This window comes from Alternaria infectoria (genome assembly GCF_024043175.1).
Source record: "Alternaria infectoria strain BMP 0036 chromosome Unknown scaffold_31, whole genome shotgun sequence".
Classification (NCBI taxonomy): Eukaryota; Fungi; Ascomycota; class Dothideomycetes; order Pleosporales; family Pleosporaceae; genus Alternaria; species Alternaria infectoria.
Window position 1 is genome coordinate 141,197 of NW_026250720.1, and position 25,309 is coordinate 166,505.

General features: G+C 53.7%; 6 protein-coding genes across 6 annotated transcripts; 3 read left to right on the plus strand and 3 right to left on the minus strand.

Moving 5' to 3' along the window:
• Positions 1–34: 34 nt before the first annotated feature.
• Positions 35–1,347, minus strand: JIP5 (WD repeat-containing protein jip5; the record flags this gene model as incomplete). Its single annotated transcript, XM_051501441.1, has 2 exons — positions 35–947; positions 998–1,347. The coding sequence occupies 2 exons, from the start codon at positions 1,345–1,347 to the stop codon at positions 35–37; spliced, it is 1,263 nt and encodes a 420-aa protein (XP_051348370.1).
• An 800-nt stretch (positions 1,348–2,147) lies between these two features.
• On the plus strand, positions 2,148–3,253 carry J4E92_010101 (uncharacterized protein; the record flags this gene model as incomplete). Its single annotated transcript, XM_051501442.1, has 2 exons — positions 2,148–3,015; positions 3,072–3,253. The coding sequence occupies 2 exons, from the start codon at positions 2,148–2,150 to the stop codon at positions 3,251–3,253; spliced, it is 1,050 nt and encodes a 349-aa protein (XP_051348371.1).
• A 2,263-nt stretch (positions 3,254–5,516) lies between these two features.
• J4E92_010102 (uncharacterized protein) lies at positions 5,517–6,865 on the minus strand (the record flags this gene model as incomplete). Its single annotated transcript, XM_051501443.1, has 4 exons — positions 5,517–6,010; positions 6,058–6,404; positions 6,456–6,664; positions 6,716–6,865. The coding sequence occupies 4 exons, from the start codon at positions 6,863–6,865 to the stop codon at positions 5,517–5,519; spliced, it is 1,200 nt and encodes a 399-aa protein (XP_051348372.1).
• A 5,248-nt stretch (positions 6,866–12,113) lies between these two features.
• J4E92_010103 (uncharacterized protein) lies at positions 12,114–13,445 on the plus strand (the record flags this gene model as incomplete). The annotated part of the gene is made up of 1 exon (XM_051501444.1): positions 12,114–13,445. One exon carries the CDS (start codon positions 12,114–12,116, stop codon positions 13,443–13,445), a length of 1,332 nt encoding a protein of 443 aa, XP_051348373.1.
• Positions 13,446–15,586: 2,141 nt separating this feature from the next.
• J4E92_010104 (uncharacterized protein) lies at positions 15,587–16,280 on the minus strand (the record flags this gene model as incomplete). Its single annotated transcript, XM_051501445.1, has 2 exons — positions 15,587–15,618; positions 15,662–16,280. The coding sequence occupies 2 exons, from the start codon at positions 16,278–16,280 to the stop codon at positions 15,587–15,589; spliced, it is 651 nt and encodes a 216-aa protein (XP_051348374.1).
• A 1,270-nt stretch (positions 16,281–17,550) lies between these two features.
• J4E92_010105 (uncharacterized protein) lies at positions 17,551–25,178 on the plus strand (the record flags this gene model as incomplete). The annotated part of the gene is made up of 6 exons (XM_051501446.1): positions 17,551–17,895; positions 17,941–18,086; positions 18,171–18,408; positions 18,470–19,084; positions 19,140–24,213; positions 24,262–25,178. 6 exons carry the CDS (start codon positions 17,551–17,553, stop codon positions 25,176–25,178), a joined length of 7,335 nt encoding a protein of 2,444 aa, XP_051348375.1.
• Positions 25,179–25,309: the final 131 nt, after the last annotated feature.

The following is a 25,309-nucleotide window of genomic DNA, read 5'->3' on the forward strand; positions in this document are numbered from 1 at the left end:
TCAGCTGAACGACCAGTCACCACATATTGCCGCTTCAATCCAGTCCTAAGAACTGCGTGATGCCATGGCCCTTGGCTTGTCCGCCCTTGCCCTTCTTTCTCCTCTTGCGCGTCTGCTTGGGCTCATCGTCCTCACTGCTGTCGTCCATGTCCTTATCGCTATCGTCGCTGTCCTCGCTTTCGTGATCTCGCTTGCCGTTAGTGGTCTCCTCGTCGTCTTCGTCCACGTCCTGCCAGGTCTGCTCGCCCCAGACCTTGACGGTCTTTCCACCACTGCTGATCATGCGGCCGGTGACGTCGAAACCCAGACCAATGACGCTCTCCTTGGCCAGCTCGTCGTGCTTGAGCTCTGCGACAACCTTATTCGGGCCGAGCTTGGCAAAGCGAATGTCTCCGTTGCCCAGGCCTACGGCGATGTGCTTTCCGCCAGGTCCAACGCCGTCTGGTACGACAGTGAGGGAGTCGAGGCTCTCGCCGCCTCCCTTAGAGCGGTCGACGATGATGCGCTCATCTTGGTCATCCCAGACTCCGCGCTCCCAGAGTGTTAGAACACCGTCGCCTGCACCCACAATGACCTTCTCGCCTACGCTTGAGCCCTTCTTTGGTAGACCAGTCACGATGCACGAACTGAGCAGCTCTTCTTCCTGGTCCTCACTCCGGACCATGACGCCTCTTCGCAGATCCGTGACGGCCAGTGTGCTTCCTCCCGTTGTGACCCATTGCTTGGCCCAGCCGCTGGTACTCGCTTGCGTGGGCGGTAGAGGTGTGAGGGAGGAGACGTAGTCGTCGTGGGGGCGGTGTGTGTTCTCGGGCTTTAGGGAGACTTTCTCGCCGCCCTTGAGGTTCCTAATGTCGTAGATGTGCAGTGAGCCCGAGTCGGTGGTGAGGATGAGGGATTGCGGTGAGAGCCCGTAGACGAGGGTAGGCGCATCGATGCCGCCATTCGCGCTGTCGGTGTCAGTGTCGCTCACGTGATTGCTCGTGTCTGTTGTACTCACGGATCCAGCGGTACACAGATCTTGGCCGTGACCTGGCCAGTCATGCAGTCTGCGACCTTGATCATGCCATCTGTGCCTGCCGAGTAAAGCGACGTGCCATCGACGCTGTATCCGAGTGTCCGACAGCTGCCCTTGTGTCGCCGTGTGTCCCAGAGCTTGTCTATGGTGCCGAAGCCCTTTTCGGAAGCTATCGTCTCGTCATTGTCGTCGTCGTCGCTTGCGCCCGAGGGCAGCCTGAAGGTCTGCACATGGCCGCTAGCCAAGCCAACCGATATGATAGGCTCCTCTGGGTGGATCGCCTGCACAAAGATGTCGTGCTCCACCGGGAGCGCGCACAAGTTCTCGAACATCTTGGGCTTAAAGATGATGCGGGAGTTGGTTGAATGCATTTCGCGACAGCTACAACTGGAATTTTTGTGGGGCCGCGGCTCAGCTCTTGCAGGGCAGGTGCAGCCGATGGCCTTGGCAGGTACACACACACATGGCGGGCTTTCACCTTCCTGCGAGATTCCAACACCTCTTGCACTTGCGCACAGTTTAATCACATTGAACCTCACTCGAACTTCTTCCTCCAACATGATTACGACGCTTCACATATTCACTCGGAGCTGGTTAGAAAGAACATCGGCAAACTCCCGACCGTGTCATTGAACACGACCAGGTTGCCCATCCTGATTCCTGGAGAGTCTAGCATCTCAAAAGGTCTAATCCTCCAATCTTCCATCTCATCCAAAAGAAGTTGGATGGCACCGTAAACCGGGTCTACGGACCACAAGTGCGTCCTTCACAGCATCGTGAACTTCTTGAACGAACATTCCCTTCCAATCACGGCCATGCCATACGACACGCTTCTTCTCCACCGGGTCTTTGATCTTCATTGCCCCATCGCAGCTAGTTCTTGGCCAACGACGCGACAGGAAGGTCAGCGTTCTTCGCTATGCGTTAAGCCTCGTCCGGCAATGCAGCCGAATCACGTTTGTCAATGATTGGCTGTGAACATCATCAACATCTCCAACCATGTCCGCCGCTGTACAATCGGAGCAAAGACGTCCGACATCATGTACGTCTTAAAGAGAAGCCGGGAACCGTCGTTCATCCAAACAGCAGGCGTTGTATCTACCTGCAGTAATCGTATTCCTAATCCGCCATCATGCTTGCATCATCGCTTCTATACGGTCTTCTGACCGCCGCATCCTCAGTCAGCGCATACCACCACGCAAAATCCATCAACTACACCGTCGTAACCGGCATCTTCCAACAAGACGAGCCCTCCACCGACCCCTCGACCTTCAACTTCCTCACCAGCAACTTCGGTCTAATCAACCGGACCTACCCCAGCGACTCTTCCTGCCCAGACCGCAAGCACTCAACCCAATGGCAGCGTCTCGCCCACTACATTTCCACCCTAAACAAGAAGGCACCGCGCAATGAACGCTACGCTCTCTTCTTCATGGGCCGCCACGGCGAAGGCTTCCACAACGCCGCAGAATCCTACTTCGGCACCCCAGCCTGGAACTGCTACTGGTCTGAACTCGACGGCAACGGCACTGTTACCTGGGCCGACGCTCAACTCACCATCGATGGCATCGAGCAAGCGAAGGTAGTCAACAAGTTCTGGAGCCACCTCATCAAAGACGAGAAGATCACCCCGCCTGAGACTTTCTACACAAGTCCCTTGTATCGCTGTCTCGATACCGCGAAGATCACTTTCGAAGGCGTTAAGCTGCCGAAAAAGAACCCCTTTGTGCCTGTTGTCAAGGAATTTTTGCGTGAGGGTATCAGCGCGCATACATGCGATCGCCGCCACAGCAAGTCGTTCATCAAGAAGAACTTCCCTGGCTTTAAGTTCGAAAAGGGTTTCGCAGAGGAAGACCCATACTGGACTGAACTCTTCGCTGAACCGCGCGCAAATCAGGATGCTCGCTCAAAAGCTGTGCTTGATGATATTCTCAGCAATGATGATAGTACTTATATCTCCATCTCCTCGCATTCGGGCGAGATTGGTAGTTTGCTTCGTGGTATGTCACCGTCTCTTCAATGTCGTTCCAACATCTCAGTACTAACGAAACCCCAGTTCTTGGCCATCGCGAATTCCGTCTTTCGACTGGTGCTGCTATCCCGGTTTTGGTCAAGGCATCTACGCTTAACGCTCCTCCGCCTGCTACTACAACGCTGCCGTATACACCGCAGAAGACGTGCGCGGCGCCGCCTGCTATCCGCGACTCGAGCTGCAATGACTGCTCGTGCTGCACTTGAGCGCATTGTTTAGTTCCGGATGTAGACTGAAATAGCTATAAATTCCGATACAATTTACTCCACGATCTCAGCCACCCAGATTCCAAGCTCTTGCACCCGTGTTCCAGACCTCCCTCTTTCCCAACGTTGACCCAGATTCATCTCGTTTCCCTGCCGTGTCGATGTCTTGGATCTTGGCTTTCACTTCCATATGAGTAATCATGCCCATTCGTGGAAACACGGAGAGAGTTACGTTGTGAATCTCACTCACCACTTGGCAGATGCCGCACGTCACCGGTGTCAACTCCGCCTGAACACGGGGTACATTCTGCATAGTGCACCGTGTAAACATGTCACTCCCAGCTCCCAAACATGTCACTCGCTCATGTCTATCCCGATACCCTGATTTCCTAGCGCCTTCATGCACGATCAACTCCCTAACCTACCTAACCTACTAACCCACTAACCTCGTTCTCAACGGCTGGCTACCCAGCCACCGAACTCTAAAACTCTATGCTCCTCTCAGCCTTCGGCATGTCACAGATCGTTCAGATGATTAATCCTGGCCGATTGGCTCCCTGCCTATCGACCCCGTCGGTGTTCGTTGTTCCCTGCGTACATCTAGTTCGTTGGCGTCATTGTGGTTTCACTTGCCACCTTGGATACACTATACTACCAACCTCCACCACGCAGGTTACAGTAACACGCTGCAGTAACAACCCTCTTCCCTGCTCCCTGCGTGCATGCCCAACCCTCCTGAACATCCCATCACAGCACACCATCGGACCTTTTCATCTAGTCTAGCCGGTGCGCACCTCAGACGCTGACGATGATCTTAGCGATGATCCTAAAGAGCTAGATGGGCTAGGCGGCCTAGGTCCCGCGTTGAGGCCAGACTGGCGGGTGGTACACTAATACACTAATCCAGTAGCTAGGCGTTATAATCGCTGTGAATCGGGCCTTTTGTCGCACTTCCGCGCTTTCGCGCTTTCGGACTTTCGGGGTCTGGGCGGGCTACTGTAGTGGTAGTGGTAATGGTAGTGTTAGGGAGGGAAGCGCGATAGATGATAGGTCAATTGAGACGGAACGGTAGGAACCGCCGTTCGTAAGTCTAGGTGATTTGAAAGGGTTCTTTTGTGGAGACTTTGTAGATGGATGGTTGTTAGAGGGGTGGTGCGGCGGTCACCGGTCGGGTGGTGTCGGCAAGCTTGGGGTTGGAAGTGGTTGCGATGGAGACTGGGAGGTAGTGGTAGAGGAGGGATGGGATCAGTAGGGGAGATGGAAAGATGATGCCGGTACATGGCGTGATGGTGAGACGACAGTGGCGGTCAGAACAATGTCTGGCGATGTCATAGCGATGAATGATGGCGCTGCACGTAAGCTTACTCCCCCTCCCCTGCTGAAGTGGTCTGAGGCTCTGCGGCAGTTGTGGACTTGGTAACGACAAACTCCCTTCCTTTTCAAAGTGCGGCAAGCGTAGTGTTTCGAGACAAAAAAGCTAGCCTTGAGGTAGCGCATCGCGATATCTTTGTCGACGTCATTACAATATCTAGATAGTCAACATCCGGTAGACCACCCATGTCACAAATCGATTCCGCAACGTGCGTTAATATTCTCAGCGTTTCTTATTAAGTAAATTACTAGTATATACAGGGGTATTTCAAAATGTCATGTCGCTCTTTCTCTTTGCTAATGTACAGGGATGGGGGTATACAAGAAATCAAGAACAAAGGCCGTGAGCCGTGATGCGGCAGTTGGTGTCGTCGCTTCCCTGCCGTGGTACCTGCCGTGGTATATTCGAGTCAAGTATAATCTAGACGCGAGCCGCTGTGGGGCGGTGTGCCTTCCAGACGAACCCAGAGAGTCAGACGGAACCTGGCCTTTTTTTCTCTCGCAGTGCTCGGTAACTGCGATTGCCGAGGCAGGTCGTTCGCATACTTTTTTCGGGTTCACGATGGGCTTTTTTGGTGGTGGAGTGCGGCTGTGGGGTTTGCTTCTTCGCGCACGTGGAAGGACCACGGTGGTGGGACTGCGGCGCTTAGACATATCTGGGTCGTTGATGATAGCGGCTGGGAATACGACTATGAGTGTGTGAACGCCATCACCACCGCCGTTCGGAGACGGCATTGAGGTCATTTCGTTCACGGTACTCCGTTTCAGCTTGATCTGAAGCAAAGAGGAGCTTGCCGACGCGGCAAATATCTCCTTCGCGACGTAAGCCACATCGCATGTCTTCGTGATGACAAATGGAAAACGTTGAAAGTGGGTATATTGCTGAAACTCATCATCTGTAAGGCGCAGACAAAACCGATCCCCGCTCTTCATCCGTGATGTAAAATGACTTGGAGACCATAATGCCGTTCTGGAAATGGTCCTCTTCCGCACTGCTCCGAGCACTCTTGATCCTCAGACTCCTTTGACTGTCGTTGTCGGAGTTGTCCACACGCGTACTTTTCTTCGAGTTTGGTGGTGCTTTTCCGCCGTACCATTTATTCGAATTCGAAACGGGTTCGTCGTCGGAAGTGCGAGTTTGTACGGTGGCGGAGAGTTTGTACATGTCGGGACGGAGCTTGTCGGCTTTGGAATTTCCAGCGGCGTTGCCGGGTAAGGGGGCGGACATGCCGTATGCGGACGGACGGTAGGCTCCAGTTGGGCGTGTGGAGAGACCGAGCTTGTGCATGGCGATGAAGAATAATGGGCGGAGCGTTGCAAGGCTACCGGCGGTGATAGCGAGACCTTGTTCGACTGATGACCAGATGGCGATGTCAAGTGTGGACCCTGACAGCATTAGTACCCAGTGAATGAGCAGCGGTAGGGAGACATACAGAGGAAGTCAGGAGAGTTGAAGTAGTGAACGAAAGGCATGCGCGCGATGACCGCAGCACTTGCGATGCACCCCATAGTGATCAACGGGATCAAAGCAACCTTGGTCCTCCTCTTCAACTGCAGGTGCCATACCAAGAACCCCGGAATGATAGCGAAGGTAAAGTCGGTGATGATACTGAAGATACTGTAGACGTAGCCGAGAGCGGTGATGACTGTGTTGTCGACGCACTTTCCTTCTTGCGAAGTGCGGTCCCACATGTACGAGATTGGGTAGCACTGGAAGAGACAGACGAAGAAGAAAGTGCCTCCAGCGATGATCGAGACGCACATGGCACTGTAGATGATCCTGGTATTCTTAGTCAACGTTGTCACAGGTCCAGTTCGCTCGATTGCTTACCACGTGTGTAGTTTTCGAATACTGATCCGCAGAAGAAGGAATCCAATGGACAGCTTCGAACAGATCATGGAGATGGAGTAGAACAGATAGCAAAAGTACCACGCATGCTTCGCGTTTTGGACACCCTCGATAGGCAGGTCACGATGATGTTTTCCGGTTCCATAGTGTATGCCGATGCAAGACGATGTGGTGTAAGAAATGAAGAAGAGCTGAGGACTTAGTCAGATCGGGACCCAGTTATCGTATTAATCTACACTTACAGTTGCGAGGACCATCAAATAGTCATCTCGGCCAAATGCCTTGACCATACAGAGGCGAACATATATCCTCAAGCAACAAGCCAGAACTGCAGTGGTGACGAAGGCGATGTTGACTGCGAGCAGCTCGGGGCCTCTGTTGGGAATAGCCATTGTGGTGTGGTATATTGACGAAGCAGTGGACACTCATACAGCGAGGAGGAGCCCCAGAATGAGCACACCGTTCGGTCGGTAATGGGGGGCTCAGGATCTTTTACGCAGCTAGACACTTGACCGAATAAGCAGGGTGGAGACTATAGAAGACACCGCATAATGGGTGCCGCCACGAGTGAAGTGGGTCTGCGGGCGGGCTCCCAGGACTCGTTCCAGGGTCTGGTCCGTTTCAAGGAGCGACCATTACCAACAGGGTCGTTGTCCCGCGGAGCTCGGACACGGGACTATGGATTTGGCGAAGTCGTTCATGCGTTGACAGGGCACACCGGGACGCGTAGAAGCTGACGGCAGTAGTGTTGACTGCCGCAAACGAAATTGTTCATTGAACTCAAATAGGGACATGACGGAGGGGATAGGAGATCAGCGTACACATGTGCAGCAACTGGGCAGATTCGTGCACATGGCTGACTTGTACCTCGCATAGGCTGGGACGCCACCATGGCTGGAAGGCAGGTCGCAGTAGCGAAACCCAAAAGCGCGGCTTGGGGAACGGCAGTGGTTGTTCTGTCCTGCTTTTGGTGGTGCCTAGATGCGTCCCGCTCGAAGGAGTTTCGCGATGTTCACCGGCCACGTGAAGGCTAGCCGAGAAGGGGATTAGTCACCGAAAATCTCGCAAGGGCTTCGTGTTCCGTGCCTTCCGCTTCCCAGCTAGCTCCGACGCCCACTGACAGCCAAAGAGTCAACACTCAACCTCACAGACTCCTCGGAGCTGCCACTTGCTGCCGCTGATCGGCTGCATCATCGCGCAGTATCTCTTTAACCGTTGGTTTCAGCTATTCTACGCTGACTGCCGATTCTCTCGATCAGGAAGTGCTCTGCACCTCTAAAGACGGGAACTTGTAACCGCTAGCCGGGCGGTTCCTGAACCTGCGTGGAGCCCCACTGACAGGTAGGTTTGCGAGAGCGAGAGTCCGCCGACACCGCCAGGCTTTCCACGATAATAGATCTTGTGGCTTTCGAAGTTCAACTGTATAAGTCAAGACTGTCGCCAGACTAATCAGGTGCCTCGGCTTCCTCACATTGAGTCTGCAGGGTTTCACGAGTATCTAGTGCGCGGACTGACTCGTCGTCGCGGGCATCGGCACTTGCTGTAGGCACTGGAGCACCTGGATCTAGTTCAGAACTTGCATCATCGCCAGCGCTACTGTCGTCCCCTAGATGCAGAGTCCGTCGCACGAACAACCATAGTTCGCGACTGAAACCCGGACTTGGGACCTGATATACAACAACGGCTAGTCGTCCGAACGCCTGTCAATTGCCTGTCCGACGACAACTGCTTCAATATTTCGACAAACAGGCATCGGGATTGAGTGCCAACGCGGGTAACGCTGGATGGCAGGTCGATGAGTCTCGCAGGCACCATCCTAGCGATCAAAATTCCACATGTGGGCCCCGAATCCACAGAACAATGGCGACATGAGCGTCGCATGCATCAGGGTAGCACAGCACTTCCAAATTCCTGGAAACAACTCCGCAACCGTTTATCTCCCGATGCCACGCCCGTCCGGTCCTCTCCAAGGCAGTTGGTCTCAGCTCAACGTTCTTCCCGTTTGGTAAGTTCGTCTCAAACTGCCGAGGAACGCTCAACCAGGCCTCCCAACGAAGGTTTAGGCGTCCGGCGGAGCAGACTCCTGGGGAAAAACTCCGGCTTCCAAAGTGGCGACCGTGTATTGGAGAGCGGAGAGTAAAACGGTGTTCCCCTGCGAGTGCGACGAAGAAGTCTTCATACCCTTGGCCTGTTGAACCCACCGTCGAGCCGCCCCATCGCCGCATTCGTGCAACCCTTGCAGTCGGGAGCAACGATCCTATGGTTGACTGGGTTGAGTGAAAATCTTGAACATTCCTGGACGACGCTCGCAAGGTTCAGTCATGGCAACAAACTTTGGTTAAAATGTGAGTCGGTACCTGCTGGTAACGGATGAACTTGCGGGTTAGGTGTCTAGTTCGCGCTTATGTCCGACGTCCTGTTATCCGTGTACACGATGGCGGACAACATGCCTTCGAACCAGGGACTCAATGAATGTTTGCTAGAGGCCTAACAACCGAAGCAGGCAGGTGATGTACTGCAACAAACGTCGTCGATATACTGGAATATTGGCGACATTCAACATGCGGACATGTTGGAGGCCGAGCCGCCGTCTAGTCCGAATGCGATTTCTGATGCAGCTGCCACGGCTGCTAAATCAGGAGGCGAATATCACAACCCGAACAAGACACGGCAACCCATCATCAAATGAACTGCCGATCTTGTAAGCTGTACCAGAACGAGGCTTCCATACACACACAAACGGTCTACACAAGAAGCATAACATGAACATCATGACCCTCTAATTCAAGTACACCCACTCCGAAGGGGATCGGGATGCACTGTTGCATTGCTGCTACGGTCGAACTGGAGTGAGATATCCCCTTCTTTCCGGGCAGGGCATTGCCATGTGCCCAGCAAGAACACAACTTTGCTTTTGCAGCACATCATCACTTTCTTATCTCCAGATAGCACAACACACACAAGCATCCGCTTCTTGGAGTAGTAAGTCCATGCGACAACCATCATGATTGCTTCTTCGCATCCTCCGCCCTCCTTTTCCCACGATAAGCAATTTGCTTTTGTCTTATGCATGCATGCGAATGCATATCACGCATATGTACATAGCATGCGCCAATGCGGCACAGTCTCGGGCGCACATCAAGGCACGACGCGCCCGCCCACTCACCAACACGAAGGCCCCCCGGAAAATCCTAGCGGCTACGTCCCGCAGCCGCCCCAATCACGACGGCCAGAATATTCTCCGCATTGCACCGCCGAAGGAATGCCGTGTGGGTGACAGCGGCTGTGGCGTAGGTGTTTCCCTTTGGTGGATTGAGATTACGCAACCGCTGGAGGACGGCTGTGCCACTGGTAGTATGTTTCGCGCGGGGTGGAGACTTTGCGGCGTGGTTGGGAGGTGTTGTATATGAGAAGGTGAGTGCGTGGTACGGCGCACGCTGTGTGCTACGTACCATATCAGACATCTTCGGACCGAGCATCACTCAACGCTTCAAACGAACGCACTGCGAGACCGGCTTACAGCGACACGTCAACTTTCGACCACATACACATCAATACGGCACAATATGAAAACCGTTCTCTCGATCGCAGGCCTCATCGCCTTTACTACCGCCTCCCCACTACCCTTGCCTGAACACTCAGAAGCCCTACCCCTCGTTACTCTCTCCCTCATCGGCTCACCCTCACATTACACACTCGGTCCATCCCAAAACCCACAAATATCCACATCAACATCCAACAACGCATGGTCGATACATATACCCATCGATGTCTCCCTCGATCTCAGCACAAGACCAGAACACGTCCAGGCCATCGAGATACTCGGAGTAGAGAAGGGTACGGATCTGCAAGGAGGGGCAGTAGAGAGGGATGATGCGGAGGTGGTGTGTAAAGCGAGGTTGGGGTGGGGCAGTGAAGGGGTGGTTGTGAGGATGGGTGGGGAGAGGGTTTTGGTTGATGGGGGGAGGGTGGGGAGGGTTACGGGGGTGGAGTGTTGGAAGGAGAGGGTATAAAATATGTGTGCTTAATAGAAGAAGTTCTTATAAGCAACATATGGAGGGAGGTGGCATGTGGCTTCTTCCATTGCGTTGGCGTTTGATGTTCTTATCCCCCTTGGAGCGTATACATTACTTTCGCTTCGTCTTGTACAGGCAGTCTTACAGCCTAATAATATCATCCCTTCCAAACGTTCTGTCGACCTACCTCGCACATACGTCCATCATCACAATCTCCATTCCCTACGCCCTATAACTCCGCATCAGCTTCTCCACAATACTAACCCCCATCTGCTCCTCCTCACTCATCTTCCCCCCACCCTCCCCTTCTTCATCTGCCTTCTCTTCCTTCCCAGCCACAAACCCCTCCTTCCGCATAATCCCCTCCATCATCCTAATCCCCCTCAACTCCTGCAGTGGCGGAATATTCTCCACGCCCTCGGGATCTATCACATCAAAATCCACACCACCACTAGGTTTAACCGCACCCTCAATCTCATACAACTTATCCGGCGTAACAACAAAATCACACTGTACCTCTCCTTTCCTCGCCGGTGTTACCTTCTCCACGCCCAGCGCCACCTCATCAACAACCTGACACTCATGCGCAACCGCCACAACAGGTGTCTCCGCACGTAAAACACCTAGGTCCGATAACATCGCATATTGTATCTCAAACAGATTATGCCCTTCCCAGATCGTCACGCCCTGCGCGTTGAACACCAGTCCCCCGGTTACACACAGATCTACCCGGAGACCTTCATCCCGCATCTGCGCCAGCGACACCGAACGCCCTATCCCAGGTTTCTCCATGCCGTCTAGACACGCTGCGATTTCGTATTTCGTCTCCGCTATACGCCCGGGATGCAACAGCACGAATCCCCTGCGCAGTCTGTACGTAGCGACGAGCACCTTCTTCCCGTCTTTCAGCGCCTGGCAGCGTAGGTGCTCGAGGCTGTTGTCGGGGGTTATGAGGATGGTGGCGGCGGATTTGTAGCAGGGGAGCGTGGTTAGGCGCGAGATTGCGGTGGCTGAGTTGCGGAAGTCGGGGGTGAAGGACATGTAGTCGTGGTTGAAGCGCGCGTCGGGGTGGGCGTGTTGAAGGAGGGTGCGGTAGACGGATGCCCAGATGAGTTTGCGGTTGGCGTCGTCATTGGCGTCGGCGGCGGAGGAATGGGGGAAGGTCATTGGGAGAGGGAAGCGAGTGACGGGTGGCTAGAAGCCTGGGTGGATGGGATGCTGTGAGAGCGAAGGGCGGCGTGGTGTACTGTATGTATGCGCCGTGCCACGCCGCGGTCAATGGCGGGGATGATGCCTTTGTTCAGGCTGACTAACCGGGCCGCATCGTCATCTGGCGACCACCTCCTCCCTCATCTCAACCTACAAAGAGCTTGTCATCGAAATGGGCTTCCCAGTATCGTCCTTCACGATGCACAGAAGTCGCGTCGCGAAGGCATGGCAGGATCCCGGCTTCACCCGCCCACGCGTCATTGGGGTAGACTTCCCGCGTCGGCATGCGCTAAATCGGCTACATGATTAGGCCCGTTGTATTACCGAAGAGTCACATATCTCAAGGCCAAGACGCGTGCATGCAAGATTCAGTGTTGTGACTGATTATCTAGGGACACATTGAATGGTCGCTTCGATGGACAAACATAACGAGATCGAACTGCGGATAGCGGCGGCGCCATCCAGTCGGTCCTCGATCGAAGGCAACAAAGGGACGATACCAGAAGAGCGCGTTGCAGAAGCGACGAATATGGACTCGATCAACACGGGACCACCAGTTCTCGATTCTCAAAAAGCTAGTGAGCCCCTCGAAGCTGAGACGTCCGACACAAGAGAAGGCAACAAGTCAACACCCAAGAAGAAGTCACCCAAACGCGCAAAAGCCCTCTCCGTCCTAAAATGGTTCATCAAAGACCAATGGTTTCTCCTCGCCATGGGCACCGTCGTCCTCCTCTCCTCCCAAGTCCAAGTCCCAGCCACGCAGCAACGCACAAAACGAACCGTAATCACCTACCTCGCCGTATCCGTCATCTTCTTCATCAACGGCTGCACCCTCGACACGCGGGTCATGCTCGCAAACTACATGCGCTGGAAACTGCACATCTTCGTGCAACTCCAATGCTACCTCGTCTGTTCCGCAGCCACCTTCGCCATCGTCAGCCTATGTGCCCGGGACCCCGATTTCATGGATCCATGGCTCTTGATCGGGTTTCTGTTTGTCGGCAGTGCGCCGACTACTATGTCTAGTAATGTTGTCATGACAAGACAGGCCCACGGCAACGCAGCCCTCACAGTCGTGCAATCGGTAATCGGCCAGTTCCTCTGTCCCTTCCTCACACCCATAATCCTGCAGATGTACCTCTCAACCGGATCCTGGTATAGCAAAGTCCTGCAACGCGGTTCTGGCTACGCGGGCATATACCAGCGCGTCTTCATGCAACTCGGCCTCTCCCTCTTCCTGCCCATGCTGCTGGGGCAAATCGTCCAACGCCTCTTTCCCAAGACAACGAGAAAGGTGTTCTTCGAGTGGAAGTTGCTGAAACTCTCCTCCATCGCCCTCCTAACAATGGTGTGGCAGACCTTCGATCAAGCCTTCTCCTCCGGCGCCTTCTCAGCCGTTAAACCCTCCAATATCATCTTCATCGTCTTCATCACCATTGCGCTCTACTTCATCTGGCTGGCCATCTGCTTTGTAGCGGCTACTATGTGGCTCCCGAAGAAAGATGTGATTGCTTGTTGTTATTGCTGTCCGGCTAAGGCGCTCGCGATGGTTGTTCCGCTGACGAGCGTTATGTATATTAATATTGATCCCGTGGATCAGAGTAAGATGCAGATTCCGGCGATAATTTTTCAGGCTTTTCAGGTGGCTATTGGGGGCATTATGACGATTGGGTTTCGGAGGTGGGTTAGGGGGGAGGAGGAGAGGGAGGAGGCGGAGAAGAATGTCGAGGTCGGGCAAGGGAGATGAAGTTTGAGACGCGAATGCAGTTGATGATTTTGACGGACAAAGGTATCTATACTATGCACGAGCATCCTCCTCTTCCCTTTCCGCTCAGCCATCATCCTCACTTCCTGTACTTGTAAAACAGTTCCGCCATGTTGTATATACTAATCCTCAACGCCGATAATGCACAAACACCCAACCACCCAGCCCATCATCCCTCCTTCATGCTCAAGTAATGCAGCAGCATCCATTCGGAATCTAACATCATCAGTCCTTATCCCCATTCTCATCGCCATTCTTCAATCGTCAATACGTACGCATTTGCATATCCCAAGAAAGCCATCGCAGGGACACTCGATGCAAGACACCGCTGCGGTAGTTCCATCTGCATTCCTGATTTCTTTGACGGATCGATTGAGACTGACCTGTTTTGGTGGTTAGACGGGGGAGGTGGGAGATGGGAGGAAAGGATGAAGATGGGGGGATGGGAGGACGTACTGCAGCAGGCGACGCGAGCGCAACCGACGCAGCAACAACCGCGATGATAGCTGAGAGTTTCATGGTGTTTCGAGAATACGATGCAAGTGCCGAACGAATGATTGAGCAAGGAATCTCAACAGCGACGGTAGATGCAAAAAGTGTCCCGAAGTCGTATTATGATCGACCCAAAAACCCAACAAGAATGGGAAGAAGCAAGTAACACAGCAGAATCCAGTCCAGATCGACAAAAGACAAACCAGTCTGTTCTTAAACAGCAATTCCTTCTGCTCATCAATCTACTCGTCACGGCATCTGTCAAGCGAGCAAGCTTGCTAGCTCGGCTCCAAACTTTGGTGCCCTGGTCGGAGTTCATCAATTTAGATATGAAGTACGACATGGCACTCCGGTTCCCCGCGTGCGCGCCCTCGTGGCAGAAGACCAGGCACGACATATTTCTGCGGGGCGGGGGTAATCTATGTGCGCGTTGCTGGCGGTGGAGCTGGGCGATGGTGCTCGCGTAACAGGCGCACCCGGAGTTTGGGGGATGTGATGTGTCCGGAACATCGGAGGTTACCTAGGTACTTTACCGTAGGCACACACGCCACGAGCTCCGCGACTACTGTCCAATATGCACCTGAGCTGTGTTTACCATTTACCCGGGATCTAGAGATTTCCACGGCAGGAACGGAACATTTCGACAATCTCGACAAAAAAAAAACATATGCGATGCAATATACTCATGCCACCTTACGCTCCTCCCTCATTGGTCAACTATAAAATATCCTTTCGTTAACAGAAGAATAATATATGCAGGGCGGGCGAAGAAGTCTAGATCGAGCGACTGTCCCGTGGGAAGTCCACGTGTTGTGTATCTCGCCTAGTGCATGTGCCGACAGAGAAGGATCGTGGGAAAAAGGAGTGCGCATGCGCCGGAGGCCCCTTTTGTGTTGTTTTGCGGCGCCGCCGCACGATATTGGGATGTTGTGGCACGGTGCGGCGGACCCGGCGACCTGTTTCGCAGCGTGAAGGACGAGTTTACGCACGTCATCTTGCGATGCTGCAGAGTTCTGGCATGTCATGTCTTGCGCATATCTCGTCGCTGTTATCGCAGATTCTAGACTTTCGAGCATTTACATTTACCGCTGCCCGGAGCTAGCATTGAGTACATATACGAGGATGCAGTCGCCCTTTGAGCTTCTGCCAGAAGACTACTGCAGGCGCAGTGTGTTCGCCGACAGAGTTTGGGGCTAGCGGTGTCAAGACGGAGTGACAGCGACGCGTCGGGTCTTGGATCGCGTGGGTGCTCTGGCTTGGGTCGGGCGGGAGCGAACCTTGGGAACCTATGAAGTGTGTATAGGTGCGCTGGGTTATTGCGAAGAGAAGTGGAAGGGGATGGCTTGCTTGGTTCAGATAACTTGCGGGTAAAGCGGCGCATACACGAGGTTCTTGCTGATGAGGTTGCGGATCTAGATGCACGCAGGCAGGTGCAGGTGGGATACAGAAGCTGATGGCACGATCACGTGAGGAACATTCCTCCACAGATTTCACTCTCCAGCTCACACAACACCACGACAACGCGATCCGACACCAGAAGTACATTGACTCTCAGCACCTCCGCCCGTAAACTGCATACCACCCATTCCGTCTCCGACCACGACCGCCATCTCTAACCTTCTGCGCTTCTTCTATCCACCGTTTACTCGCACCAACCCGTGGCCTAGGTCTCTGTTTGTACCCTCCCTTATGCCAAGTCCCATCACCTTCATACTCGAACTCAATCCCCAACCCCCTTTTATCAGAATTATCGAACCTGTCCAGCCAGCGATTCAACTGCGCATGGCTATCCTTCGCACCAGCGGTATACGACAAAACAATCCGTATCTTGCGCATCGGCACCGCACGATTGTCGTATGCCCCCGCGACCTCAAGTCCATCGTTACTCAGCTTCTTCAGCTGAGCCTGCGACAGCCGGTTTAGGAACGTAACGACGGGTGCGAAGTTGTGGTTGCGCACTGTGGTCGTTATGACGGGTGCGTGGAAGAGGACGGCGTCGATGTACTCGTCGCAGATCTGTCTGTTTACTCCGGCGAGGCCGCAGCGTGTGACTATGTTAAGGGCCCCGGGTTTGAGCGTTGATGTGTTGTCGGATTCTAGGACGTGCTTGTAGATTTCATCTCGTAGCTCTCGGGGGAGGGCGAGGAAGGGCGGTAAGGTGTCATAGGTTGGACGTGGTTGTATGGGTGTGATGTCTGATGTTGTGGCTTTACGGGCACGTTTCTTGGGCACTGATGCACGGTTGGTGTTGGCGACTGGGTTGGCGGTTTGCTCGTCCAATTTGCGCTTTGAACGTCTGAGCTCTGGAGCTGCTGCTGTAGTCATTGTTTGGTTCTATATGGGATCATATCAAGTTCTACATGTGTAGTGCTGGTAAACATATACTCACACCGCGCCAAGGCGGGCGTGATGATCATCCAGGCAGCAGCAGGCAGCGACGAGGCGGTTGAGTGCGATGAGAGTCGGCCCGACTGCAACCAATTCCTTCCAACCCCCAGCGGCCTCCAACTGCTGTCATCCAACACACATCCAGTATCTTGTGTTACCATCGCTCTCATCGGAAGTTAGAAAGGGGTATGGGCATCGCATTGATTGCGAAAGTCGTGATGGCTTGCTGCAGGCTGCCCGCCAAATGCTACTCTCATCTCATCATCAGGCTCCCCTCACCGGCACTTCCTATGCGCCATCGCAGTACCAGGGCAGAATACCCTCATCGCATCATGCTTTATTTTTCGTCGACTCTATCTTCGCAATTGATTAGTGAGCGACGAGCGCAATCTTCAGCCCCAATATCGTCGCACCGGCGCCCGCCTTCAATCCTTCGGAAGTTGTTTGCCAGCGCTCGCGAATGAGGAATGTTGCCACGGCTGAGGACGGTCGCAAGCTCAAAGATACGGCAAGTTTCATGCAAGCTTTCAGCTACTGGCCAGAGTTCCAGGTCTATCTGTTTCAGCTGTAATTTAAGCCGTTGCTGACAAGCCAGCATGTGCAACGTCGGCGGTGTCTGACTTTCCCCGTCCCAATAAGCATCTTACGCCGCTTATCTTTGTGCAACCTCACTCACTCCTGGACCAACCGATAGCGGCCATCTCAGCCTTAAGCCATCTGTTACACTTCCCTTCTGCAGCTTTACGTTCTGACATTTGTTCATCACACCACCTTCTAGAGGAGTCTCACTGCAAACTAGTCTGAGGTTTCCATCAGATGATGACGGCAATCATCAGCAATGCAACTGCCTTACCATAGCAGACCGCTGTAACGTTCGGTAACCGACCAGTAGGATCTGAGACGATGCACATGCCAGAGCCACGCCGATGGCTGAGCTCTGTCTCATGCGGTGATCAAGAGCGGGACCGATGTACTCAGACGATATGTCGCAACCGCTATTTTTGGTTTACAGCAACTGCACTTACTGCGGTATCTGGCTGGCGTTAGCGAGTCGAGGCGTGCAGTTTGTCAAACACCGCTGTGCCCTTCGCCGATGTGCGCAAGGCTGTTCCTTAAGCACTCGTGGTCATCGAGATAAAGGTCTCCGAATGGCGCCGCTTACGGCTGCATCCGTCTCCAAATTGCTCTCCTAGCGTTTTCGTTCAATATGCTGCATTTCACGCTCTTGCAGCTAGTTCTAGTCTCCGTCGTCTCTTGCTTGAGATTCGACAAAGCATTTGTTGGGTACAATCTTAATGAGAACGAAGCAGCTATAGACCCCCTCGACTACTCAGGCGAATGGAAAGACCACACATTTCACCCATCACCAAAGAATTGGCGATTCCCATTCTACACCCTGTTTCTGGATAGATTTGTCAACGGCGACCCGACGAACGATGATATCAACGGGACGGTGTATGAGAAGGACTCGCAGAGCAATCAGCTGAGACATGGAGGTGATTTGGTGGGGTTGGTAGATAGCTTGGACTATATTCAAGGACTGGGTATCAAGGTAAGCAAGTCTACTGCTTCATGAACTTCGAGCTGAGACATACAGGGCATCTACATCGCCGGCTCGCCCTTCATCAACAATCCATGGAAGGCAGACTCCTACTCGCCACTAGACTTGACGCTTCTCGACAAGCATTACGGAGATATCGCAGCATGGCGAGCAGCTGTCGACGCCATTCACAAGCGGGGGATGTATGTGATACTGGATCACACAATGTCGACGTACGTAACGTTACACAAGTAACACCCGATCACCCTAGCTAATCGCGTGTGTAGCATGGGTGACCTTCTTGGCTTTGAGGGTTTCCTCAACGAGACAGCACCTTTTCGTCCGGAAGAACACAAAGTGCAGTGGAAGTCGAGCCGCCAGTACCTGGACTTCTCGTTTGGGAACGAGTATAACGACACATGCGCATACCCAAACTTCTGGAACGAGTCGGGGCAACCGGTGTTGAAGGATTCGGACAAGACGTTTAGCAGGCTTGTCGGGTGCTATGACAGCGAGTTTGATCAGGTATGCTACATAATCGATAGCGAGAAGCAAAGTAGCTCTACTAACGACCCATTTCTCACAGTATGGTGACACTGAAGCGTTCGGTGTATTTCCCGACTGGCAGCGCCAGCTATCCAAGTTCGCATCCGTTCAAGACCGTTTACGAGAATGGGTACCTTCGGTCCGAGAAAAAATCGAACACTTTTCTTGCATCACGATAGCGATGCTGGATATCGATGGCTTCCGATTCGACAAAGCTACACAAGTCACCGTCGAAGCGCAAGCTGAGTTTGGCGACTTCGTCCGGCAATGCGCGCGAAAGTATGGGAAGAATAACTTCTTCATGCCCGGCGAGATCACTGGAGGTAACAACTTTGCCTCCATCTACCTTGGGCGCGGAAGGCAACCTGATCAGGTTCCGGATAACATCACTCAAGCCGTTACGCTGACGAACAACTCGGATGACAAGTATTTCCTGCGAGCACATGGCAAACAGGCGTTGGATGGCGCTGCGTTTCATTACAGCACATATCGATCGCTTACCCGCTTTCTTGGATTAGACGGCAATCTGGAAGCAGGATACGATGTTCCCGTCAACTTTGTCAATGCTTGGAATACACTTCTCACCACTAACGACTTCGTCAACGCCGAGAGTGGGGAATTTGATCCGCGGCACATGTATGGAGTCACGAACCAGGTGGGCTCTCTCCAGAATCTCTGCACCTTCCTATCATAAGTACTAACAACATCAGGATGTCTTCCGTTGGCCCGCTATCAAACAAGGCACCGAGAGAATGCTGCTCGGCCTTTTCGTCACCACAATTCACATGCCAGGTATTCCAAAACTTCTTTGGGGCGAAGAACAGGCTTTCTACATCCTTGACAGCACTGCTGCCAACTACATCTTCGGTCGACAGCCGATCTCTTCAGCACAAGGGTGGCAAAACCACGGTTGCTACCGGCTCGGCAGCTCGCAATACTACGACATGCCACTCGAAGCAGTACTTGATGGCTGCAACGACGACACCGTTAGCCAAGATCACCGAGACCCTTCGCATCCTGTTCACAACATCATCAAGAACATGTATCACCGCCGTACCCAGTATCCGGTCCTCAACGACGGTTACTTTCTACAATCGCTCTCCAATCAGACTCGCTTGGTGCAACTGCCAGGCTCGAATGGAACGAAATCGGAGTTCGGCATGTGGAGTGTCATGAGGAATCAGTACCCGGATGTACAAAACCTGACTGAAGGGACTGAATCATCGCAAATCTGGCTTGTCTACTCCAACGAAGATCGCGATGTCAGCTACAAGTTCGACTGCAAAGACAAGGATAAGGCACTCATATCCGCATTTGACGCTGGAACAACAGTCAAAAACCTCTTCGCTCCGTACGATGAGATCAAACTTGGGAACAGCTCTACCGCCTTAGGTATCGACGGCTCAGAGGAGTTCAATGGTTGCGTCGATAAGCTCGATATGAAGGCGTATGACTTCAGGGCGTATGTGCCAAAGGCCAGCTGGCTAGATCCTATTCCCGTCATCACGAAGTTCTCGCCAGGCCATGATGCTCAGATTGAGTCGACGAAAGAGGCGGGTGACAGGGATTCACTTGACATTGAGTTGCAATTCTCCGAAGCGATGGATTGCGATGAGATTACCAAGGACCTCGCCATTACATCTGATACCGAGAATGACTTCTCCGTAACAATTGACGAAGACACTGTCGACTGTGCTGATATCTCGTCGCTAGTATCGAATCTTGTCGGTGGCTCCACGTCTAAATGGAGCTGGAAAGCGACTCTGAAGGATGTCTCTCACGGCATTCACACTGTCACCGTCAAGAACGCCACTACCAAGGATGGAGAGCGCTTCACGAATGCAAACGATCGCTTCATGATCCGGATCGGAGCTAAGAACAACCCTATGGTCTTCCCTCGTATCGCAAACTATACTACCGGCACACTCAAGAAGGACTCCAAGGGCTTGCATGTGTCGCACGTCGCCCCAGGCGCCAATAAGTGGCGATACTCGACCAATTGGGGATCAACCTGGAGCCAGTGGGAAGACTACAAAGGCGGGAACAGCGACCTTCAGACGCAACCCTGGTCCGGTACCAAACGTCAAAGATGGGAGGGCGAGCACGTTATTCTCCAATACTGGAATCGCGTGACTGGAAGTAGCGATCACATCCAGCACACCGACACGAACTACAAGGGCAGACCGAGACGCTTTCCACATCTCTTTGCCCACGGGCTGTACAACCAATTTGGCTTCGATGCCGGTATCGACAGCTCATTCGGCCTCGGCAAAGATGGGAAGTGGAAGCTGCACATCATGACTGAATGGCCTTCGGTGGCCCAAGTCAACGTCTGGGGCATGAATCCTGGCGGTAAACCTGACGCGGGCTTCGTCTTTGGCGACGTTGACAACGACGGCGTTCTGGACAGACTTCCTCCAGACTCGCTCGCAAAGAACGTGCTCAATATGTCTGTTCTGCCACCTCGACCGTACTTGGCGTATCGCGTTGAGATCGACGATGCGACCCTGGCATACAAGCTTGTCTACACAGGCAATCGCTTCATACAACTGATCATGTTCGCTCTTCTCTGGTCTCTACCCGTGGTGACAGCTGCAATCAGTATCTGGATTTACAAGGGTGCCTTCTATGGTGTCAAGTTCAACCAGACGGGTGTGAGTGCGCAGGGTCTCGCTTTCTTCGCATCTTTGGCCTTTTGGCGTCGTGGTCACAAGTTTGAAAGTATCCAGTCTGACGATGTTGTCGAGCTGAAACGATCTACTCCGCGACTCGGCTTTCCAAGGTCGCGTGACTCGTCTCCCATGCCCGCTGCGGCTATCGGTAAGTTTGGTGCGAGCAAGAAGAGGCCTATGATTCTTATCGCTACCATGGAATACGATATCGAGGACTGGGCTATCAAGATCAAGATCGGTGGATTGGGTGTCATGGCACAGCTCATGGGCAAGAATCTACCTCACCAGGATTTGATTTGGGTCGTTCCTTGTGTCGGTGGGGTAGACTATCCCATCGATGAACCAGCGGAGCCCATGACGGTGACCATTCTCGATACTGAGTACGAGATTCAGGTCCAGTATCACAAGCTCAATAACATCACATACGTGTTGTTAGATGCGCCGATCTTTCGACAGCAGACCAAAACTGAGCCCTACCCACCCCGTATGGATGATCTGGACTCGGCTGTGTATTACAGCGCTTGGAACGCCTGCATCGCTCTGACCATTGAGAGGTTTCCTATCGATCTGTACCACATCAACGATTACCATGGCGCTGCAGCACCGTTGTACTTGCTCTCTAAGGGCAAGACGATTCCGTGCGCACTTTCACTACACAACGCAGAGTTCCAAGGGCTATGGCCTATGCGCACACCCAAGGAACGCGACGAAGTCTGCCGCGTATACAATCTCGAGCCTTCCGTCGTCGAAAAGTACGTCCAATTCGGCGAAGTCTTCAACCTCTTGCACGCTGGCGCAAGCTACCTTCGCATCCACCAACGTGGTTTCGGCGCTGTTGGTGTGTCTAACAAATACGGCAAACGTTCCTACGCTCGCTACCCTATCTTCTGGGGCCTGAAGGAAGTTGGCAGACTACCGAATCCTGATCCTAGTGACACCGCGCCTTGGGAGCCGGAGAAGGAGAACGAGAATATCATTGTTGATCCGGCGTATGAGGCTAGTCGTGGGGATTTGAGGATTCAGGCTCAGCAGTGGGCTGGTCTGGAGGAGGATCCTAAGGCTGAGCTTTTCGTGTTTGTTGGGCGGTGGAGTAACCAGAAGGGTGTCGATCTTATCGCCGATGTCTTCCCTGCCGTCCTCGAAAAGCACTCCAATGTGCAGCTCATCTGCATAGGTCCCGTCATCGACCTCTACGGAAAGTTTGCAGCTCTCAAGCTCGGAAAGATGATGGAGAAATACCCAAGACGCGTGTTCTCCAAGCCCGAGTTCACTGCACTTCCGCCTTTCATCTTCACGGGCGCTGAGTTCGCCCTGATCCCTTCCCGCGATGAGCCCTTCGGTCTAGTCGCTGTCGAGTTCGGAAGGAAAGGAGCGCTTGGTGTGGGTGCTCGCGTCGGTGGCCTTGGACAAATGCCTGGCTGGTGGTTTACGGTCGAATCAACAACCACCAAACACATGCTGCACCAGTTCAAGTCTGCCATCGAAGACGCTCTGGAGTCCAAGACCGAGACAAGGGCGATTATGAGAGCAAGATCCGCGAAACAGCGCTTTCCGGTCGCGAAGTGGGTGGAGGATCTCAACACTCTCCAGCAGACCGCCATCAAGATCCACAACGAGAAGAAAGATTCGGCATCCAAGGGCATCTTTCGCCCGCGATCACGGGCTGCGGCTTCGCAAACATCGCTGCAGTTCCCCGATGAGAGTTTCTTCCCTCCTCAGTCTCGAGCTGTTAGTACTGACAGGCTATCGAATTACGAGGAAACGCCTGTTGAGAACGACACCGAAGTGCATGACCCTGAAAACTACTCCACAACACTTCGTCGCGGTCTCTCGCTCGGTGTCCGTTCTGGACCGGGGCACGAAACAAGGATGAATCCCTCTGGTGATGCCATCACACAGGTGCACAAGCGGCGCTCGCCGTCCAGAACACCAGATATCCACGAGTATGACCCAGAAGGCGCGATAACTTCGAGCCAAGGGTCTTTGCACGACCAAGAGATGTTCATCAGCCGAGAGCAAGCAGAAGCTGACTACCGTGAGTCTGAGCGCCGGCTCGCCGTAGCAGCTCTCGAAGGCAACACTGCCGGTGCGTACGGACTAGATTCGCCGCCTATCGACACGAGTTATCGGGGACGTGGCAGATCCCGCAGCCCGCTTGCAGAGGACGAGACCGACGACATGCTGATAAGATCGCCACCCACAAGTGGCCTCCTTGACCCAAGTAGCCTCCCAATGCGCGTGCGATCATCGCATCACCGACGCAACCGATCATCTGCTCTCGACCTAAGCACCATCAAGAATGCCAGTACGACAGACTTCAGCCTACAGAAAGTAGACCCAACATTCGAAGACAAGACCGGCGTATACTACACCAAATTCGAAGCCATGCTCAGCAGCCTCAGCGGCAAGACCTCCGAAAACGACCTCTGCGTCGAGCAATTCCTCGTCGACAGCGAGAAAGAATGGTTCAAGCGTATGCGCGCAGAGAGACTGGGTCGCGGCGATCGCGCGCGTTCTCAAGACAGCCGAGCGGGTCTGGGTATCAGTCCGCGTCCTGCGTGGCCCCGCGAGAGTCTGCACAGTAACGGCAGTCGGAGTTCGAGTTACTCGCACTACCAGTCTCCGTCCATGCAGGAAAGCGAGAATGATAGCGAAGAAGCTTCGCCACGGCCCTCGGGTGAGGTGGACGAATTCCTTCTCGGTGCGAACTATCAGCGCCCGTCGCTGCTGAAGCGCTGGTTGCAAACGCGGATTGGCGATTGGCCCATTTACTCCATTCTCCTTGCGCTCGGGCAGATCATGGCGGCGAACTCGTATCAGATTACTCTTTTGACTGGGCCTCAGGGTCAGGGTCCGGAGAAGCTGTATATTGTTGGTGCGATCTTCATCGTCATGTCCTGTGTCTGGTGGGTCATGTTCCGTACGCTGCCTTCCAAATTCGTTCTCTCCACGCCTTTCGCAGTATATGGTGCTGCGTTCCTGTTCGTGGGTGTTGCGCCGTTCGCGGAGTTCGGGGTCGCGAGGGACTGGGTGCAGAATGTTGCTACGGGGTTGTATGTTTCTGCTTCGGCTAGCGGGTCGATATTTTTCGCGCTGAATTTTGGTGATGAAGGTAAGTCTTGCTCTTCTCGACATGTGTAGTTCGTGCTGACTGATCTAGGTGGCGCGCCGATCAAATCCTGGATCTTCCGCGCTTGCATGATCCAAGGAACCCAGCAACTCTACATCACAGCACTGTTCTACTGGGGAAGCACGCTCGCAAACTCGGATGCGAGCAATGCGCTTACCTCTTCGCCCAAGGCCGCCATGATCACGCTTCCAATAGCCGGTCTGATGTTCACCATCGGAGCTCTCCTCATCACATCTCTACCATCATACTACCACCAGTCCCCAGGCAAGATCCCTTCCTTCTACAAAACCCTCCTCCGCCGAAAGCTCGTAGGCTGGTTCTTCGTCATGATCATCCTGCAGAACTACTTCCTCAGCACACCCTACGGACGCAGCTGGGCGTACCTCTGGTCTTCCCACGCAGCACCACAGTGGGCAGTCGGTCTTCTCGTCCTCGCTTTCTTCGTCGTGATATGGGCAGCCTTCCTCTTCCTCTTCGCCAAGCTAAGCGGCAGCCACTCCTGGTTCCTCCCCATCTTCGCCATCGGCCTCGGCGCACCCCGCTGGGCCCAAATGCTCTGGGGCGTCTCCGGCATCGGCAACTGGGTCCCCTGGATGCCGGGCGGTCCCGTTGCCGGTGCGCTCGCCGGCCGCAGTCTGTGGCTCTGGCTTGGGCTTCTCGATGCGATTCAGGGTGTTGGGTTTGGTATGATGCTCCTGCAGACTCTCACTCGGATCCATATCGCCGTGTCGCTTGTCCTAGCCCAGATTCTCGGTACGCTCGTTACGATGCTGGCGAAGGCGACGGCTCCCAATGCGAATGGGCCTGGAGATGTGTTTCCGGATTTCTCGGCGGGAGTGCTGCAGGGGTTGAGTAAGCCGTGGTTCTGGATTGGGTTAGCGGCGCAGTTGGTGGTTCCGTTGGGGTTCTTTAAGTTTTTTAGGAAGGAGCAGTTGAGTAAGCCGTAGGCGCGTTAGTGTAGTAATGTACTCCTGTTTGTATTCTAGTCAGGAAGAGAGTTCGTCGAGCCAGTGTGACCTTGCGTTCCACCGAGGAGATACTTTCACGAGCGCGCATCGGCAGATCTACGTTAGCATCA